This window comes from Musa acuminata, chromosome BXJ1-10 (genome assembly GCF_036884655.1).
Source record: "Musa acuminata AAA Group cultivar baxijiao chromosome BXJ1-10, Cavendish_Baxijiao_AAA, whole genome shotgun sequence".
Classification (NCBI taxonomy): Eukaryota; Viridiplantae; Streptophyta; class Magnoliopsida; order Zingiberales; family Musaceae; genus Musa; species Musa acuminata.
In genome coordinates, this window is record NC_088336.1 from 25,795,785 (window position 1) to 25,815,912 (window position 20,128).

General features: G+C 42.8%; 4 protein-coding genes across 5 annotated transcripts; 2 read left to right on the top strand and 2 right to left on the bottom strand.

The window, feature by feature from the left end:
* The first annotated feature begins 2,161 nt into the window (after window positions 1-2,161).
* On the top strand, window positions 2,162-3,633 carry LOC103968395 (1-aminocyclopropane-1-carboxylate oxidase). The gene is made up of 3 exons (XM_009381587.3): window positions 2,162-2,337; window positions 2,419-2,654; window positions 2,729-3,633. The coding sequence occupies exons 1-3, from the start codon at window positions 2,239-2,241 to the stop codon at window positions 3,327-3,329; spliced, it is 936 nt and encodes a 311-aa protein (XP_009379862.2). The 5' UTR covers window positions 2,162-2,238; the 3' UTR covers window positions 3,330-3,633.
* A 5,057-nt stretch (window positions 3,634-8,690) lies between these two features.
* LOC135595758 (amino acid permease 4-like) lies at window positions 8,691-11,544 on the top strand. Its single transcript, XM_065087104.1, has 7 exons — window positions 8,691-8,844; window positions 9,360-9,498; window positions 9,582-9,815; window positions 9,906-9,999; window positions 10,104-10,318; window positions 10,419-10,558; window positions 10,648-11,544. The coding sequence occupies exons 1-7, from the start codon at window positions 8,836-8,838 to the stop codon at window positions 11,302-11,304; spliced, it is 1,488 nt and encodes a 495-aa protein (XP_064943176.1). The 5' UTR covers window positions 8,691-8,835; the 3' UTR covers window positions 11,305-11,544.
* An 883-nt stretch (window positions 11,545-12,427) lies between these two features.
* LOC135595011 (uncharacterized) lies at window positions 12,428-13,528 on the bottom strand. Its single transcript, XM_065085514.1, has one exon. It carries the CDS (start codon window positions 13,298-13,300, stop codon window positions 12,848-12,850), a length of 453 nt encoding a protein of 150 aa, XP_064941586.1. The 5' UTR covers window positions 13,301-13,528; the 3' UTR covers window positions 12,428-12,847.
* Window positions 13,529-14,159: 631 nt separating this feature from the next.
* On the bottom strand, window positions 14,160-19,323 carry LOC135595759 (probable magnesium transporter NIPA4). 2 transcript variants are annotated; one of them, XM_065087106.1, is made up of 9 exons: window positions 18,971-19,323; window positions 18,565-18,621; window positions 17,765-17,855; window positions 17,533-17,693; window positions 17,238-17,365; window positions 17,009-17,146; window positions 15,492-15,584; window positions 14,516-14,633; window positions 14,160-14,427 (listed from the first exon to the last, which is right to left on the bottom strand). In XM_065087106.1, the coding sequence occupies exons 1-9, from the start codon at window positions 19,131-19,133 to the stop codon at window positions 14,333-14,335; spliced, it is 1,044 nt and encodes a 347-aa protein (XP_064943178.1). In that variant the 5' UTR covers window positions 19,134-19,323; the 3' UTR covers window positions 14,160-14,332. The 2 variants fall into 2 exon arrangements, with proteins under 2 accessions (XP_064943178.1, XP_064943177.1); XM_065087105.1 differs by having other exon boundaries at window positions 14,525-14,633; window positions 18,971-19,279.
* Between the last annotated feature and the right edge of the window lie 805 nt (window positions 19,324-20,128).

The following is a 20,128-nucleotide window of genomic DNA, read 5'->3' on the forward strand; positions in this document are numbered from 1 at the left end:
GCCGCCAATCAAGTGCGAGTTGGTCGAGTCACACCATGTCGGGTTGACCACAGATCTGCTGTGCGATTCTATTGGTTGGGTCGGGACTCAAGTGGATTGGGTCCCCAATTGAGCCTATTTAAGTGGAGCTCAAACTTAATTCCATAGAATAAGATCAAAATCATCATAAAATTATAAATATAAATGTTGAGATTAACACGGATTGTTATAACATAGCCACTTATTCAACGTAACTCTAATAGATCTTCTTTCACACATCGATGGATAGATGTTTTCTACTTCAAATATCTGATCATATTAAATACTAAAATGACTATAATATCATTCATTATGATTTAAGATCATTGATTCATTAATCTTATTAAATTTGAATCACTGATTCAAAACTAAGTATGAGTTAATAATGGTAAACTTATCTATCTCTTATAAATTCAATCAAAATTTTCTCCATTTTAAATATAGCACTAAACTGATATATTGTATGACATCTTCTACCTCTCATGAACAGCATAAATTAGTTGTCAATCTGAGCCCACTATGGATAAAGGCTGCCCTCATTATTCCAACCTGACAACATCTAAGATAGAAAGTCTTGGGGAGTAGTTGAATCCTCCACATAAATGGCTTCTCAACTTCAAATGGTTTTGTTTAATCTGCATGCATTTGGCACACAGATCAAAGAAAAGAGTGCAACATGACGAAGTGTCTAGTGGCTGATATGGAGAAAGAGTCAAAGGGTTTGGTTTGCGAAGAATCATTGACAAGCAACTGATAACTGCTCCATATATGAGAATTGAATGCATGATGAGGTCAATCATACTACTGACTACATTTTAGGAGGTTTATTTATTTATTTATTTATTTATTTATAATTATTATAATAATAAAAAATATTATGACACCGAAAACATTAACATAGTGGTGATATGATAACTAATTTACATGGAAAAGACTTGGTATTTACCCTACAAAATTATTGTTATTATTATTTGTATATTATAAATCTATCCTTACTTGTTTAATAGATGAATGAATGATTAAGGAAGACAATGAACCTAAACCTACACCCAAGTTTATCTTTACTTCCCCCATGTGGCCATAAAGGCAACTTATAACACAGACTGTGTTCCTCATTGGAGGATGATAATATTTTTTAGCTAGTATTTGATGAAAGCTTACTATTTTCTAGCTAAACTCCACATGTCTGCTTAACTACTAGCATTATTCTTTTGTGGCTTCTTCAATCCCAATACCCAGAGAAGTACAGATGATGAATTCTCTCAATCATTCCAACCAAGGTCATGGGCATTTGGACCCACCCCTTAACTCTGGTCACAACCACTGGTTTCATAGCTGTTGACATCATGAAAGAGCCCTGAGATTTGTTGTTTGATGATGTATTTATTGTCTTGGTTTGAAATAGAAGATTGATATGAGAATTGAAGCAGCTACAGATAACTCTTTAAGGGTTGGGTGTTTTATTCTGCAATCCACCCAAGTCTTCTTCTTCTTCTTCTTCTTCCATATTTGACCCTTGGACCATGGCCAAGATCAAGGGATACTGTTACTGCGGAAGTCAGAGTCAGGAGGAGCATGTCGCAGTCCATGTGGAGCAAGTCAACGTGGGCTTTGGAGTATTATAATTTGGATTTAGGAAGTCGGCAGAGTGATGCCCAGGAAAGTCCCAGCATGACCATCGAATCTATCAACGTCGAGTCCCTGTGAATGATCATAAACTATGATGCTGAGAGCAGCGGGCAGGTTTCAGATTGCTTTCTGCGGCAACAACAAGCACCTGTTCACATCCGCAGATGCGGGGGGGTGTCGATGGTGCTGCTCATCTGTGAGACAGAGGAGCATGTTATGCATGACAACCGGAATGATCCAAGTGTCTCTGCTTTTATGAGTCTTGGTGGTGGTGGTGGAGGAGAATGTGGCGTGCATGAGAGCAACAGTAGGGTTCAATGCACCCATCCTCATCGTCTCCCAGCCGACTACTTAAAATCCTTTTTTACCAAGTCAAGAGTGCGAAAGCGTGAGAACTTCAAGTTCTCTCTGCCTTCTTCTTTTCGACACCGGCCACAATGATGACTGGTTTCTTTAATCCGTTTAGCCTTCATTGGATTAAGCTAAGAGTTGACATCCGAGAAGTTTGCATTATAAAAGGCCGCAGGGGCTTCCCAATCCTCGCATCCATTGCAGAGGAAAGTTACTGAGTCTTCTGTAGATCGAGGCAGGATGATTCCGGTCATTGATTTCTCCAAGTTGGATGGCGAGCAGAGGGCTGAAGCTTTGGCCCAGATCGCTAATGGCTGTGAAGAGTGGGGATTCTTTCAGGTAGGCTAGCGGTTGCAGTCTAAGAACCGTAACCCTGATTTCTTTTATGGATGTGTTATCGTCAATCCTTCGTGTCTGCAGCTGGCGAACCATGGGATTGCAGAGGAGCTCCTCGAGCGTGTGAAGAAGGTCTGTTCCGAGTGCTACAGACTGCGAGAGAAAAGCTTCAGGGAGTCCAACCCCGTCCGGTCGTTGAACGAGCTTGTGGATGGAGAAACCGAGGGAGGGGTTGGTAAGCGGCTGAGTGATGTTGATTGGGAGGATGTGTTCGTCCTCCAAGATGACAAGCCATGGCCGTCGAACCCACCGGAGTTCAAGTAAGTAGTCGAGGAATCGAACAGAGCAACACTGCTTCTTCTCTGCGCATTGATATATCTTGGCTAACTTGCAGGGAGACGATGAAGGAGTTCAGGGACGAGCTGAAGAAGCTAGCGGAGAAGGTAATGGAAGTGATGGACGAGAACCTGGGCCTGGAGAATGGTTGCATAAGGAAAGCGTTCTCTGCAAACGGCAAGCACCAGCCCTTCTTCGGGACGAAGGTGAGCCACTACCCTCCATGCCCACGCCCTGACCTCGTCGACGGTCTCCGGGCCCACACCGACGCCGGCGGCGTCATCCTCCTCTTCCAGGACGACGAGGTCGGCGGCCTCCAGATCCTCAAAGACGGCCAGTGGATCGACGTCCAGCCCGCGAAGAACTCCATCGTGATCAACACCGGGGACCAGATCGAGGTGCTGAGCAACGGCCGGTACAAGAGCGTGTGGCACCGCGTGCTCGCCACCCCCGACGGCAACCGCCGCTCCATCGCCTCCTTCTACAACCCCTCCCTCAAGGCTACCATTGCTCCGGCGACGAAGCTCCTCTCAGCCGAGTCCGACAGGGTTCCTGCGTCGTACCCCAAGTTCGTCTTCGGCGACTACATGGACGTGTACGTGAAGCAGAAGTTCCTCCCCAAGCAGCCAAGGTTTGAGGCAGTGGCGGCAGCCATGTGAAACTGCAGTGCGACCATATAAGCTCACCATCGTATCTGCACGTACTTGTAGGCTGTTATGAGCAATCCAAGGAGGATGGAAGCTGCTAAGTAGTATGGTGTGTAGATGTGTGTTTGCTTGCAAGAGATGCTTGCTTGAACGCAGCGGTAGATCGCGTTCTCTGTTGTCGAGTCTGTAAGTCGCTCTGTACATCGAGCAACTTCGACTCTGTTTCTTCTCCTGTTGATGATGGTGCTCTTTTGAGTCGTTGATTTCGAGCTTAGAACCCGTGAATTCAAGTCGATCTCCAGCTTTAAGTTCTTAATCTACTGCCAAAAGCAATGCAGGTTGGATTTGGAATCCTGGAAACCTCATGCATGGTTCGTCTTCGAAGCCGGTCAACCCTTACTCTCGTTGGCAATATCCACCTTTTTAATGCAATTAATGTTCTTCTTACAAGTCAAACCGCGCTAATGCGAGAAAGGTTGACCGGAAAGATTTGGTTGGTTCCTCTTTGCTTCCTCTGATTGGTACGTGAGAGTCAATTCTCTTCATCTACAAGTTGAGAGCAGAGCGCTTCAAGCGATCCAAACCTGTGCAGATGCTGAACAAACTGGCGGAGGAAGAAGAAGAAGGCGGCGATGCTAAGCGCTTGGATGACGTGGACTGGGAGGATGTGTTCGTCCTCCAGGATGGCAACCAATGGCCGTCTAATCCTCCAGTGTTCGAGTGACCTACCAATTAGCTGCTAATTAAAGTCGTGTCCTCTCTGTTTCTGCCAATGGATCGACGACGATATGCTCCCTACAATAACTTGCCGGGAGACCACGAGGGAGAGAAGGGAAGAGCTGCGGAAGCCGGCCGAGAAGGTGATGGAAGCAATGGCCGAGAACCTGGGCTTCGACAAGAGCAATAAACCCATCTTGTTCATTAGTGGACTTTTAGGGTCCGGCCCAATAAGCCCATCTTGTTTATTAGGATACTGAAAGAAAAAGAAAACCCTTTTTTTTATTCACCCCCCTTTTTTACTTAATGCATGGAGTATTTCTTTTCCTTCTTTCTCTACGGATCGATTTATATGGTGAATCAGTCCGATTATAATATGTTTATATTATGTTATAATATTTTTTTAGTACTTTTATACTATGTTATGATGTTTTCAATAATACTTGAAAAATACTATGATGTAGTATAAAATACTATTACATAATATTTTTTTTATTTTTAATAATATTATAAAACTCTATTTTTTTTTACTATATTGTAATATTTTTTGAGATTGCTGAAACCATTATAACACATGGTAAAAATACTATAATTTAATTAATTCACTTTATTGGATTTGTTCATATGTGTGTTCGCACGGATGCGCGTCCACGCATACGTATATATATATACATGTATATATATATATATATATAATATTTATATGTGTATACATATATATATATATATATATATATAAATATATTATAATATTTATGTGTGTGCACATGCGTATGCGTATACATGTATATATATATATATTAATATTTATAAATTCAGAAAAATAAGGGTATTTTTCGAAAAAAAAATCTAAAAATAATTTTTTTTCTCGTAATTCGTCCAGAGAAATAACTCAGAGAAGAGAGAGAGAGAGAGAGAGAGAGAGAGAGACGGAGAACGCGTTGGATGACGACTGCAACAATGTAACACCAGTGGAGGGGCGGCCGCCGGAGAAGCTTCTAATGGTGACTGCATGCCCGCACACGAGAGACACGATAAGAGAGTTCGATATGTTCCCCCTCCACTCCACTTTCGGTGGTTCGCTCGGTACGACACGCAGCACTCGAAACTTTGCTTTTTGCCCGTCTTCCCAAATCCATCTTTGTTCTCCCATGGAAGGAAGCAATGATGAAGCAAATGTTCTGATTTAAATTTACTCATTTTCATGTCGAGATCACATACGGATGAACGAAACCTTCTTTGAACCTCAACTACACATGTTTCAGTTTCTTTTCTTTTCTTTTTATTGGAAGAAAAAAACACTGAAAGAACCCCTTAGATATTGGCTTAAGTTGATTGCCACTTGTTAGGTCATCATCCATCACAACTTGGCGGCTCCTGTAGTGATCAGATTAGAATTTTATGTGGATGGCAATCGGGAACATAGTGAGTTATGCATTCTTATCCAAATCTGCAGCTATTCCTATTGGCATGTTGTTTGTGCTTCGATGATGAGCAAATAATGCAGACACAAGCTTATTATTCCTTGCTTGGATACCATCAACAGCATCATCTTACCACATGCTTGAGAGGGGAACCTGCAACAGCTGCTTCCTGTAGTATTCTTCCCCTTTTAGTTTAACCTTATCGCTTCGGTCCATCACACCATTGGAATTTGATCTGCTCTTACTTACACTCGAGTGTAAGACTGCATGCATGGACGATTTTAAAGACTGCTAAAACCTAATCGAACATACCATTCCTTTCTCGAACGTAAAAGCTGCACCGATCTTTCCAACTCCTGCTTTATCGGCAGAGATTGCAGATGTGAAAGCAACGCTGGTTCATGATTCCTTCTTCCATCACCAACCTTCAACAACAACTGCAAACTCTTAATAAACACAGGTCCATGGCAGCCTAATCACAGCCTCTTCATGATTCAAGCTAAGATTTACGGTAATCCAAAGTCTTCCGACAAGGATCCAAACTTTTGTACCTTTTGGACTTTCACTGCCCCTCTCTCGCTCGTTGCGTGCAGATGCTGCTGCATGCTTCTTTTGAAGAACAAGAATAAAAAACCCTAAGAAATACCACATCAAATCGGTAAAAGATATCCGCGACATTCAAAGATTGATCTTGAAGAAACACCGATGTGCTTCATCCGGCAACTTGTTTGACAACTACACATTTGTCTTCTCCTACACGAGCAGCGGTTGGTCTTCGTTGAGCTGAAGCCGACGCATGGCATTGACATCTGGAGGAGGAATCGATCAGGATAATGATTCCCATGGCACATGATTTCAGGTACAGATGCTAAACGTCAATGGCTTTGCCTTTTGGAAGACCAGGAAAAGCTTTGTGTCGTATGGTATGGTATGGACCAGAGAAAGAAGGTGGATGCGTTCCGACTGATGCTCCAAATGATTGATGTCTACTGTCCCATAGAAACGAAGGAAACAGTGGTCCGTGATTCCTTCTTTCAGTGATGAGGCATGTAATCGGAGGACCTTTTTGACTGATGCCACTATTTTATGCTCTGCATGATCGGATGAGCATATACTTCAGCTAATCGCATACTAACCCGCGGGGAAGAAGAGTTCGCGGCGACAGCGACGTCGAAACGAGACGTGCTCCTCTTTGCACCTTTGACTGCCTCGGCCTCCGTTCTCGACTCTCGCCGTCCCGATGGGCAGCCAGAGGCGAACCCCACCCCAACGTCGAAACGAGACCGAGACCTGCAACTTACGGGTCCCGCGCTTGCGATGTCCGTCGGGCCCTGACTCACCGGTCTCGCCTCCGCCGTTACCCTCGCGGTCACAACGACGACGACGACGACGACTTCTTGCGGGCAACAGATGAACCATCAACAAATGCGGAATTCTACGCTCACCCCGTCTGCAGACCCGTGCGTGCCTGCCTACCTCACCTGCCCTGACGGCCGCGGCCCACCTCGCGGGCCCCGCATGGGCCCCACCGTCGGCGAATTGCAACACGGAGTACGTGACGCAGGTCGACGCGCATGCGGCTTCGCTTTGAAATGGCACGTAATGACTCCGCGTTATTGGTTCCACCAAATTCGTCGTTAAGGACACAATTTATGGTAATAACAATAAGATTGAGAGCGACTATTTAGGCATAAATATATATATATATATATATATATATGGTTTAGTTTACTATATAATGATATCAAATTTATTTATCGATTTCTAACATAATATGAAACCCGAGAGGCATGAGGAAAATTAGAATTAAAGGAGAAAAAAAGATAACCTCGCAGCTCTTTTCTTTGGTCAACCGAGCATACAATTAAACGCACTGAAAGCTTCCTAATTCTTTGGGAGCCAAAGGAGGGAGTGATAATGGATTCCATTAACGCCTTTGCAGCACCTCCATGGAATCAATCATGCATCTGATGATTGAAGAAGATAGAAAATATGACACTCCTTCGTTTGTGATTCCTTTTTCCTACTTTTGCTTTCGTTCTTTCATAGTGCCACAAGGAACCATGGAGTGCGAAACTCTTTTATGTGTCATTACGTTGCGAAGATGCCTCCAACTTTTGACCAATGCATGAAAAGGATAAACAGCGACTCACTGAAATTGTAATCGCTGCTGCAGATTTTTTTTCTCGTATTTTCATTAATCGAAATTACAGCAATTAATGTTTTACTTTATTTGGATTATTTATTCTTTTTTATTATGTAATAGTATTGAGGAAACAATTCAAATTGGCTTAATAATTTGTAATAATCTAGAATGTTTAATTAATTTATTTCCTTAATATTAATTTAAGAAAATAAATATTCTATTTTTTGTGTGGAAAAAAAATTAAATTATTATCTTACTTTTTTTAGGGTTCATCTCCTTATTTTCTTATATTTAAAATTAAATTGAGAGCCTTGGAAAGGTAGAATTTTTTTATCTTTTCTAAAAAAATATTTATGTAGTTTTCATGTGTCTAAATTAACTTTATGTTATATTTAATTTGATTTTTTTTTATTTATTTTTAAATTCCTATGTTGATTAAATTTGTTTATTTATTTAATTTAATTTTTATAATTTTATATTTAAATTAAATATTGAAAAGTTTTCATATCAATTTGATCTATTCAAGTCTGTTTTATGTAAATTAACTCAATTAAATTCAAATAGATCATGATATTTTTGGATCGGTTAAATATGAATTAGAGATTGATTTAATTAAATCTTAGTTGATCTAATTTCGATTCAGATCAATTAGATCATTTTAATTAGATTTTAAATTGATTGAGGGTTGTTGAGAGGTAATACCTTTGATCATGAGTTATACTTCTCCGTCAGTCCGTCTATATTTAGGGGAGTACGACATAAGAATTATGGATATCATATATGTGATTGGTGTATGATTTTATATATTACATAAAAATTATCATCGTTTATTTGATGCACGAGTATATATTTTTATTTCAAATAAAAATATTAGCATAAAATAATTAAATATTTTTATTATTGGATCCAATATCAAACATCCAATAAGTTATTGGATCCATAGATACGACACGTATCGTACCGAACGGTAGTAAATAATGCGTCGTCCAAAGTCAACAACCCAACCAATAAAGATGACTAAGAAGCCACGTGGAAGCCTACGAGGAGATTAATTCTCACTGTCGTCGCCTATATATACGCCAAACCCACACCTTAACCTCTCATTCGAAGCAGACAAAGAGCTGCTCTCCATCGCTACTCCTTCCCCCCCCCTTTGCTTTCCTCCTCTATTAATTATCTTGCACCTCCCAGAGAGGTCGAAGAAGCAGGGTGAACTCGGTGGAGGAGCCGAATGCAGAAGGTAAAGGACTCTCTGTTCTCCACTCCCTTTCCTACGTTCAATCTGTGCCTCTCGTTTTGTGCTCTCCCACGAATGCATCATTGGTAATGGGAAAGAAGGGAGTACGGAGAGGTTCAACGCCAGAAGCGGTGGCCAGAATAGATTAGACACAGTAGTGTGGGCTCATTGAGGGGTGCTCAGGTAAAGAGACGGCGTTCTGAAACAGAGGAGAGCGATAGTGGGTTGTTCCAGGGCGGCGGCACCGTTGACCTTTGCGTCAGGCCGTGCATTCGGCACAGTGTCCTGTCCTGCCTTCGCTTTGAGCTCTCTCGCTTCGCCCCACCGCTATATAAAGCTCAACGTCGCTCTGCCTTCTTCACCGAGTTCTTCGTAGCTTAGAGTTGTCCTTTTTTTGTGGAGTAGAAGAGCTCACTGTGTGCTGCAGATTCTGTTTCTGTCTCTCTTTCTGCTGCTCTTTGCGTGGTGAAGCAAAAAGATCTCATCTTTGCTCTGTTCTCTCTGTTTTTGGGCGTAAGATGGGCGAGAACGGCACCGCTAAGTACAACCAACGACCAACTTTTACTCCTATGGAGGTCTCGGTTGAGCTCAGCCATGGGAATCAGCTCCAGGGACTCGGCAAATGCTACGACGACGATGGACGGCTTAAGAGGAGTGGTAAAGATCAAACCTTGTTCTTGTTCGCTCCAGATTCGTGTTTTCTTCGTCTTAAAGAAGGGAGGTTGGGATTTTGGTTGCAGGGACCTTTTGGACGGCGAGCGCGCACATCGTCACGGCGGTGATCGGGTCCGGCGTGCTGTCGCTGGCCTGGGCCATCGCGCAGCTCGGCTGGGTCGCCGGCCCCGTGGTCATGCTCCTTTTCTCCTTCGTCACGTACTACACCTCGACTCTCCTTGCCGACTGCTACCGCTCCGGCGACCCAGACACCGGGAAGCGCAACTACAACTACATGGACGCGGTCCATGCCTACCTCGGTGAGTACGGCCACCTCTTCACGCCAAGGTGACATTTTTACGCCAGGGGTGGACTAAACCTTGACCTTCTCCTCCCGTCTTCAACAACAGGTGGGCTAAAGGTCAAGCTCTGCGGATGCATCCAGTACGCCAACCTCTTCGGCGTCGCTGTTGGCTACACCATCGCTGCTTCCATCAGCATGATGTGAGTGGAGCGCAGAAGGAGACGAACTCTGTTCTTCTTTTGGTAGGAAACCTTCGGTTTGTCATCATTCCAACTGATGGTTTGGGCTTCGTTCCGTGAAACAGGGCGATCAGGAGGTCTAATTGCTTCCACGAGAAGGGGCACAAGAACCCATGCCATACCTCCAGCAATCCTTACATGATCATGTTCGGTGTCGTGGAGATCTTCTTGTCGCAGATCCCCGACTTCGATCAGATATGGTGGCTCTCCATCGTCGCCGCGGTCATGTCCTTCACGTACTCGTCCATTGGCCTCGCCCTCGGCATCGTCCAAGCGATCGGTATGTGTGCTTCTATGACCAACTCTGGTCTCGTCTATCTTCTGCGCACTGCGTTCTGATCTTTCCTTCTCTGCTATGCTTTTCTACGGTTGCCGAACAGATAACAAAGGTTTCAAAGGCAGCCTCACCGGAATCAGCATTGGCGTCATCTCCCCAACACAAAAGATTTGGCGCAGCCTCCAAGCTTTCGGCGACATTGCCTTCGCCTACTCCTTCTCCCTCGTCCTCATAGAGATCCAGGTAAAGATGGCCGCCATCTGACAAGCTTGAGGTGTTTGTTAGATTGACTCGGTACTGAAGCATGGCAAACGCCGTGGCTGTTCCTTCAGGACACCATCAAATCCCCACCGCCGTCCGAGGCGAAGGTGATGAAGAAGGCTTCGCTGCTGAGCATCATCGTCACTACCCTTTTCTACATGCTCTGCGGCTGCATGGGCTACGCCGCGTTCGGGGACAAAGCGCCCGGCAACCTCCTCACCGGCTTCGGCTTCTACAACCCCTACTGGCTCCTCGACATCGCCAACGCCGCCATCGTCGTCCACCTCGTCGGCGCCTACCAGGTCTTCTCCCAGCCGCTCTTCGCCTTCATCGAGAAGTGGGCCCTCAAGACGTGGCCGGACGCCACCTTCATCGCCAAGGAGATCGCCGTACCCCTCACCCCGACCAAGCGCTACAAACTCAGCCTCTTCCGCCTGGTGTGGCGCTCCGCCTTCGTGGTGCTGACCACCGTCATATCCATGCTGCTACCCTTTTTCAACGACGTGGTCGGCCTGCTCGGCGCGCTCGGCTTCTGGCCATTAACAGTCTACTTCCCGGTGGAGATGTACATCGTCCAGAAAAGGATCCCCAGGTGGAGCACGAGGTGGGTGTGCCTGCAGATGCTAAGCTCAGCTTGTCTCGTGATCACCGTAGCAGCTGTCATCGGGTCCGTCGCCGGAATCGTCACCGACCTCAAGGTCTACCGGCCCTTCAAGACCAGTTACTGAAACTGACCACATCAAATCTAGAAGAAGAAGAAGAAGAAGAAGAAGAAGAAGAAGAAGAAGAAGAGATGCAATAGTGATTAGGGCATCAGAAGCTGCCCACTCTTGTGCAGGTGTTGCTGTTAATACTGTTGTTGGCAGTAGTTCTTCACTTGAGGAACATACGAATTGAGACACCAATGGCTTATCTGTTTCAATTTAATTACTAGTTTTAAATTCAATATATGAAATCTATTAATAATCTATCTTGGAATTGTTGTGGAAATGACATCAAATGTATATGCCTATATAGACTGATACAATGTACCACACAAGATCACAAGTAAAAAACTATATATATATATATATATATATATATATATATATATATATATATATATATATATATATATATATATATATAAATGAAAGAAGCAAAATATAGATGAATAATGAGTAGAGTAGTGCACAAAAAACGTGGGTTGGTAAATGAAGTGGAGGAAGAGAAGAAGACTGAGAGATGCGATGCCTACCAAAAGTCTTACATGGTTGGATTGGAACAGAGGAGAAGCTATGAGAATAGATTTGATGTCCCTTTGATAGGAGGAGAATTGATGGATGGGAGAGGAAGGAGGACCGGAGCGAAAGTTGCAGGTCCGGTGGCACCCTCGTGAGCGCGTCTCCGCCACAGCTGTTGCTGTCGATGGCTTGCTTTATGGACGAGAGGATCTATAAAAGGGGAGGTGGTGGGAGAGTTTGGGCCCGGCGACATGGCTTTTCCATGGTCAACTCGGGTGGTGGCGGCCGGTCCAAATCGTGACACATTTGGTTTGAACCAATCTGACCTAATGGGTACGGTCGAGTCAAATCAAGTCGAGTCGAATCTAATCGAATCGAATCGAATCAAATCGAGATTGAGAGGCGTGCAATGATGATGATAATTTGACATCATAAGTAGGAAAAGAACAATTGTGCCTCGGTGATCAAATCAATGTTTTCACGTGAAGTTGACGACGATATGTAACACTAACACCTCATGTAATCTATATCCCTTTAAATTGTAAATAATTATCATTATTTTTCCTACCATAGAGGAGCTATTAGCAGTTATATGTACTCGTTTGCCAGTAAACAAGGAAGCCAACAAACATGCCGATTAAGTCTCCCCTTTCCACTACAAAGAAGGTGTGTGCTTTAAACTTGTAACGAAGAAGATCATGCCGATCGGTAATAAGTCCTCGATTAATTATGGCCGAGTTCTCTGTATGACAATGCACTCCTCGTGGAGTCTCAGGTATCTGCCATTGATGGCGTTCTTCAAGGTAGCTGCTGTTTTAGGAAAGATGGCAAAAATGCAAGTCTCAGCTACCAGTTCAGATGTAGGCAACACTTCTTCGGGGGTTCGATGAGCAAAGAAGAGCTCATGGTGATCTACCAGCATTCTGCAGTGTATCGTTACCTCGTCTCATGGAGATTTCACCGCATCAGGCAACAACAGATACATGCGCTAAGGGACTAACTTCTTGCTCGCAAAACTGGTGCAGCGGCGCGGCCACCTCCATCGAGCTCAAGACATGGAGGAAGCCAGCGGCTCCTCGCTCTCGTGGGAATTGAGAGAGGAGTCATCGCGCGCGTCGCCATCTACGTCTCGTCCCCTTGGCGCCGCGCCTGGCGTAGCATCGGCGGCGCCGCCTCCGCCGCTGGGAGAATTGACAGGCGAATCACTGGCTGCGGCCGCACCAGCAGCGGCCGGGGCGACGGCGGCAGCCCTCACGGGCGGCCTCTCGATGTCGTACTTGGGAGCCATGACGGATCGGTAGATGCAGGTGGTGATCCAGAAGAGCCAAGGGATGCCGACGAGGACGAAGCCGGCGATGGGGAACCAGAACGTGTCTTGTGATTCCGGCAGGACGATGTAGATCACGAGGAGCGATCCCCCGACGAGAAGGATGAGGAAGAAGAAACAGGAGACGAACCATATGCAGGCGTTACGGGCTCTTCCATCGTCGGGCGGCATCATCGGTGCTAGGCGAAAGCTGCCGTGAGTGCACTCTGATCACACGTGCATCGCTCCTCGTTCTCAAGGCAGCGTTCGTCGTCGTCCTCCTCCCTTCGGATGCTCCGGGTTTGGTTGCAGGAGATGATCGGTGGAAGATGGCGGAGGAAGAAGGGGATCGGCACAAGGGAGGTGAGATGGGCTTCCTTCCTGGGGAGGAGAGGAGGCGAGTCAAGGTTGGAGGGATCTCGGATATTGGAATCATTCAACGGTGCTCCCGTAAAACGAGGGCTGAGAAGGAGAGGAAAGGGCGGGGAGACGTCGAGGCTATTTTTTTTATATATATGGCGGCTGAGATTACAGCATTGCGTGACGTCAAGCAAGATTCAACGCTGCATCTTTGACTTCACGAATATTAAAGAAGAACCCCGTCACACGATGTGGCGACCACGTGAATCCTTGTCACGTGGAATCACACACAGTAGGCGCTACTAATTCCTCACCATCCTATAGGCGCCCATATGCACATACAGCATTCTTCCTCGATTAGACAAGTAATTATTCGAGATTCTAAAACTTCTGCAGGGACAGGGCTCAAGGTAGAATTGGAGTTTAGTTTGGCGTAAAATCAATAGGCCCTGTATATATATATATATATATATATACAGGGATTTGAACATTGCAAGTAGGCAAAACAGATTTCTTTGCATGGGATTCGTCTTCCAAATAATCAGTGTAATGGTATTATGAACACGGATGCAATGACTGGTATCCTGAACCCTTGATGGGTTTGCTAGAGCTAAAGGAGATAAATAGAAAAAAAAAAATGGTGAATTCTCTGGTGGTCGAAGCTAGTACAAAATAGGGTATAACCGCTGCACAGACGCATATAATATCATCATCTACGAGGGGGCAAGAGCGATTCCTCCGGTAGTGCATCAAAAGAAGCATCTGGTAAGTGAATGGAGGATCTCCGGCGAACACAAGGTGACGTTGAGGTGTTCCCACTGCCCACTTCACCTCTCATTCATGGAAGAAACAAACCGTGCAAATCCATCAAGGTGACCTCGATGATTCCTGACACTTGAGAGGAATTCCTTCGTACGTGAATCCATTCTCGTCGGCATGCTTAGGTAGTCGCAGTGCAAGACCTACACGGCGAGATAAATTTTATTTAGCTCTACAAACAGTATGGTGCATGAACTACGACGTTCTCCATCAAAAAAAAAAAAAAAAAACACAACGTACCACCATCAGCCATGTCTTTTGTCTTGTGAAGCAGAAATGTTCCAGAAATAATTATCACGAAACCACACAACTCCGTGACAATCTGCGTGGGATCTTGCCGATCCCAATCCTGTAAGTAGAATTATATGATCATGGAACTATGATATTTTATAACTAAATATCTACGATCACTACAACAATTAATATAATCATCATTGATACCAAACCCCTGTATGGTTTGTGACAATCATATTATTCTTACAAGTCTTACACGACTAATAATTTCACCCACAAAGGTATCTTAAGATTTATTATTTGAGGATAATCGATACACCAGAGAATGATTTTGTTACCTTCAATCATTTGTCGTGATGTGACCTTTAACCCGGTTCATGATTAGTTTTTTCTTACTTGAATCTTTTACCATATCCCAGTATTAGATCAAGTCAGATACCATTTGTCATGCCTCGACATGAGGAGATAACTGATCTATTAATCGACCCGATCATTTGTCATGATCCGACCCGAGAAAATACTCGAGTCTCTCACCGTATCCTAATACTAGGTCAAATCTAGTATCATTTGTCAAGACCTGATGATGAGATAACTGGTTTATTAATTTTATCGAGCTTGAATCACTGGCCCAAAATACTTAAACCCAAATTACTAGTAGTACATCTATCAACATCTTTTAAGTCATCTAAATTTTAACCGATACCAAATCGGGTGTTATGATCCATCCTATTGTATTATCAAAATTATGACTTTGGTTGCCAAGAAAGTCAAGAAACTAAAGAAATTATGCAGATGTACGTATACTGTCAGTTTTAAATATGATTCAGACAAATCTAAAGTAAGATGAAGAAAGCTAATGGAAAGCCCAAATGAAAGAAACCAAAGCAGGAGTATGTGTAGCATACTGGATTGTGGCATCCACTATTATTCTTATAATGACATGATGAAGTGAAAGAGCGAACACAAGCATTACCTTGAACATGATCACGCTGGCCAAAATGGTAAGTGATGTAAACATTACGTAGTAAACTGGCGATACAACTGCAGTATTAAACGTATCAAGTGCCTACAGTAAAAGACAATTAAATGGTTAATGATCCACAAGTCTGGTAACGAGAAGTCCATTTATGCCAAAATCCAGCCTATGCAACTACTAATTTGTTGAAATTGTTTTATATATGCACGATCTGATTTTGGTATGAAGCAGCCAAAGTGAGTATCTTGATCTATGTCACAAGGATTACTTTATATCCTCTAAAGTATGTGCTCGAAACAAGTTTCCTAACACATTATTTTGAAACAGAATACACAATAGATAATGGATCACTTTGTTTCATAAGCAAACTATTATGATGGAGACAAATGCCACACTCATGAAACATGTAGCAAGATATAGGTGGACAAAGTAAAACAACAAGAGTCATCTACCTTATTGAGAAACATCGTACCAAAAGAACCCAGACAAATTGCAAACGAAAAATATAAATTGCAAACTTTTGCATATATTTTGGACAGGTGACAAACAATCCACAGAATCACTTTGTTTTGCCACTATGTACTTGATTAGACAACATTTTACAATAATCATAATATATTATGGAACAGATAATTTGGCTCCTTGGTATTAGGTGTCAATCCCAGTCATAATATGCCACAGTCTACAATAGAACTCACCACTAAATTATTCCCTATTTAATTTTAGCAAATCTCCGTGTAGGTCTAGAAATCAATAAATTTTTATGTCCGTGTTATAACTGGTTCCTGGTTAATTGTTGTCTGTTCTCATTGGTGACATCATGATCAAAAGCTTCACTATACTAATAGCTTTTCAAACACCAGAATCCCAATCTCCAAAATGCAAAACTAGCCATATCATGATATATAGCTAGAAAACTCTCATCTTACCAGATTCAAGCATTTGATAGTTGAATTAACAGGATGAAAAAGAAAAGAAACTGTTTCCTGTAAATAGGAAGGTGAATAGAAGGGTGAGAGAAGAAAGCAGAATGAGGGCACTTGCACAAGTAGAACTTCAACCACTACATCATTTCCTCCATTCACAGCTAGGAATCACCTTCAAGCAAACAAAAGATGAAAAGCCCTTATCATGGATGTCAACTTGCATGCCTATTAGAATTTGAGCTCATAACCTCCAGAACAAGGTCCAAAATAACAAAAGTTGAACCAACTAAATTTAAGTCCATGAACTGATTAACATCAAACTGTTTAATCAAAATATATACTGCAACATCCGTGCCACTGTTTAATTGCTTCCTTCTTGTCAAACTTCGTCTACACTGCACATCATGGGTTTACTTTGGCAAGGGCATGAAGATGACATATGAAATTGTATCTCCAACATGTTGGAATCATGCAGCATCGGATAAATAGAGTTCTAAGTTCTAACACAACATATAATACCTAACATATTATAGTAAAGATTTTGATAGAAGTGGAAATACTCCATAAAAAAACACACAGTCTCAGTACCTTATTTAGATAGTTCATTTGTGTAACCACACAAATAAGCACGGCAATGGTAAAAGCCCAAGTTTGTGGATATATCAATTGATTTATTCCTGAAAATGTCAATTTCAGAGCAATCCCAAGAGCTTTGACACCCATGACCTGTGCAATTTGAGATATTATGGAAGTCAAAACCATTAAAGCTCAACAAAACTGAGAGAATGTGGAATCTAATGTAGGGGCAAGTAGATACCGATAGAGAGCCAACTAGGGAACAGACACCAACATAGAACATTACATGTGTCTGTCCATACTGAGGGATATAGAAGAATGTGAGCACCAAAATAGCTGCAATCACAATAGTTGCATAGCAGAGAAAAGCTGTGACAAAAATGTAAATGAGGCTCAGTAACACTTCAAGCAATTATTAGACAAATGACTCCGAAATTAAAATCAATATGAATGAATATAACAAAGAAAAAATGGAAAGTAAATTGCAAATAAATCCATATTACGATCCCATAAACAATATATAAACAGCAAAAGACCTGGTTCAGTAGCAAGATCCCATACTTCCTTCACGGAATCAATCTCCCTCTCTTGTGGAGCATGGAGAACAATTGTTGTCGAACCCACAACACAAAGAACACAGCCAAGAACACCAAAAATATGTAGACTTTCCCGTAGTATAATATGTGCAAGTGCGGCGCTGAAAGGTAATACATTACAATTACATGTGAAAATTCATATTAATGTATGATGTGCAACTCAATGTAATACCTGATTATTATGCTTACTGCACCAAGAGGAGTTACGAGAATAGCTGGAGCAAATGCATAAGCAGCAAAATTGGCAACTTCCCCAAGAATCACTGGTCATCATCTCACAAATATTATAACTTAGAATGATACATTGCAGAACATTTAACTATTTGTGAAAATTAAAAGTCTGGTCCAAAGTGCACGAGGAAAAATGCCTTTCGAGATTCCCTTATGCTAAGGCATGATTTACAGCCAGATGATTTCATTCAAAAATGCATCTCAATGAAGTTCCATAAAGTATGCGCTGCACAAGCAGAATTTTACTTGTTTGGCTACATGAGCACCTCTAGAAGAATAGTATATTAGACCACAAAATATCAAATAATGTGACTTTTTCTCTATGCATACAACCAAAGACATTTCTTGTTTTCAACTCTCACAATCTTATGACACATTCAACAAAGACCGAACAAAGAAATTAAAAGTACAATCCTAAATTTGAAGTGCATCAGGATACCAATGATCAAAAGCAAGCAAATCTTGAGGTTAATGAATCATTAACCGATTATGATCATGCTGATTTACACTAGTCCATGTGAGCAAGATTATACCAGTTGCTTAGTGTGAGCCCATGTACCAACCCTTATCGGTCGCATGACCAGCACAGCATGACTTGGCATGCACTTCAAAAGGAGCTAACAGTAATCAATGATGAGTAGCACAAGATCTGCTGACAATAATAGCACAAATAGCTCATGGAGTAATGGAAGCTACATGAAAAGGGTATGTATAATGATGAAGAGAACAAAGCAATCTCACTTGTTATCATGCCTGCCCACCATAGTGGCTCGTATAGGTAAGAATAGCCTCCAACTCCTGCATTGAGATGAAACCAATTAAGATCTCGAGCTGGATAATGTGCTCATCTAATATGCAAATAGGACTTTACATATCAAACTACATCGCAGAGTGGCATTACCCTACTAGGATAACTTTTGGGGGTAATACTGTAACACTAATCGATATAAATCGGTTAGGCTGTATGTCTTTCCGTCACCTTCGAAAGAGGAGGAGGAATCCCTTTCGTCATTAGAGACACCAAAAACGTACCCAAAACCACAGATGCATCAAAAAGATGGACCCATCAGCGGATCGGCAAGAGCTCGTGCTCAAGAAACGTGATGCCAGCGACGAAAACCTAACCAAGAAGCGAACATTCCCTCACCTGCTCTAACACCGGACGCGCCAGCCTTCTTAAGACCCATCTTTTTTATGATGAAACTGGCGCCGATGAAGGCGCTCGAGGAAAGCGCCAGCACCAGGCCCTTGACGTTGTCGGCGGACATGCCCCTGTAATCCGCCGCCACCCAGCTCCCCCCAAGCGCCATCCTTCCGGTTCTAACCCGCCGCGTCCACCGCTCCTCCCCGTGGCAGCCCCTCAAACCGCAGGACCAGCGGTCCCCAGAGGCTAAGGCGGCAGCGAAGAGCGAGAAATGGCTCGAAGTGGACGGAATCGGTGTACGATCGAACAGTGAATCCCAAGAGCAATCGACGGGATAAAATGGAGTAGGAGTTGGAGGAAGCGCGTAGCGTCGTCATCGTCGTTGCAACGCCCGATGGGATCTCAACAAACAGCCGGAGGTGGGTACCGTCACTCCCCGGTGCCCTCACCTACCCCCTCCTCCTCCCTACCCGTCCGCATAGAGATGACTGCGCGCGCGTGTTTCGTTTGGGAGCCCAAAAACAATATCAAGCATTTTTATATTAGATAAAAAATAATAAACCTTTTCCTTGGTTTTATTATAATTATTTTTTCCAAGATAATGTCCTAAAAATTAATATATATGAAAGGGCAAAACATATTACAGCCTTAGGAGAGGGCGCATAGGCAGTCTGTATGGGTTCATTTGTACGATAAGATGGAATAACCGCAAGATTAACCACTTCTGTTAAGGCATGAGAGCGGCGGTTACTTGACATTACAGAAACAACTTTATCCGTACAGCTAGCAAGAGCTAAGCAGTTATCAAGCACTTAAATGTCTATATTTATTTATTATGTTTTTTTTTTAATTTTAATTAATTTCAATATCTTATACTTTTAGTATATATATATATAATCTAATTTTATTTTATTTATTTTAATTATCAATTAACTAACAAATCCCATAATTTCCCAGCTCCATCACATGTGACATGCTGCATGTAGAAATCGAAGATGTTTAATCATGTGGAGTGGTAGCTATCTATCTATGTTAACAGCTTTACTTTACTCAGACATATACATGTCAAAAACATCTACATGTATCAGAGAAAAAGATATAATCCATCTACCTACCTCTGAACTCGTACGTTTCAAGACATTATATCACCTCGATTAGTTT

What these genes read in the sequence shown, in the direction of transcription:
- LOC103968395 (XM_009381587.3), top strand. Translation starts at nt 2,239, where the DNA reads ATGATTCCGGTCATTGATTTCTCCAAGTTGGATGGCGAGCAGAGGGCT. An exon ending in AAGAGTGGGGATTCTTTCAG is followed by an intron (nt 2,338 to 2,418) that starts GTAGGCTAGCGG and finishes TCGTGTCTGCAG; the next exon opens with CTGGCGAACCATGGGATTGC. An exon ending in TCGAACCCACCGGAGTTCAA is followed by an intron (nt 2,655 to 2,728) that starts GTAAGTAGTCGA and finishes GCTAACTTGCAG; the next exon opens with GGAGACGATGAAGGAGTTCA.
- LOC135595758 (XM_065087104.1), top strand. An exon ending in TGGACGGCTTAAGAGGAGTG is followed by an intron (nt 9,499 to 9,581) that starts GTAAAGATCAAA and finishes TTTTGGTTGCAG; the next exon opens with GGACCTTTTGGACGGCGAGC. An exon ending in TCGTCCTCATAGAGATCCAG is followed by an intron (nt 10,559 to 10,647) that starts GTAAAGATGGCC and finishes CTGTTCCTTCAG; the next exon opens with GACACCATCAAATCCCCACC.
- LOC135595011 (XM_065085514.1), bottom strand. Translation starts at nt 13,300, where the DNA reads ATGATGCCGCCCGACGATGGAAGAGCCCGTAACGCCTGCATATGGTTC.
- LOC135595759 (XM_065087106.1), bottom strand. Translation starts at nt 19,133, where the DNA reads ATGGCGCTTGGGGGGAGCTGGGTGGCGGCGGATTACAGGGGCATGTCC. An exon ending in GCAGTAAGCATAATAATCAG is followed by an intron (nt 17,694 to 17,764) that starts GTATTACATTGA and finishes ATTACCTTTCAG; the next exon opens with CGCCGCACTTGCACATATTA. An exon ending in CCCTAGTTGGCTCTCTATCG is followed by an intron (nt 17,147 to 17,237) that starts GTATCTACTTGC and finishes CAAATTGCACAG; the next exon opens with GTCATGGGTGTCAAAGCTCT.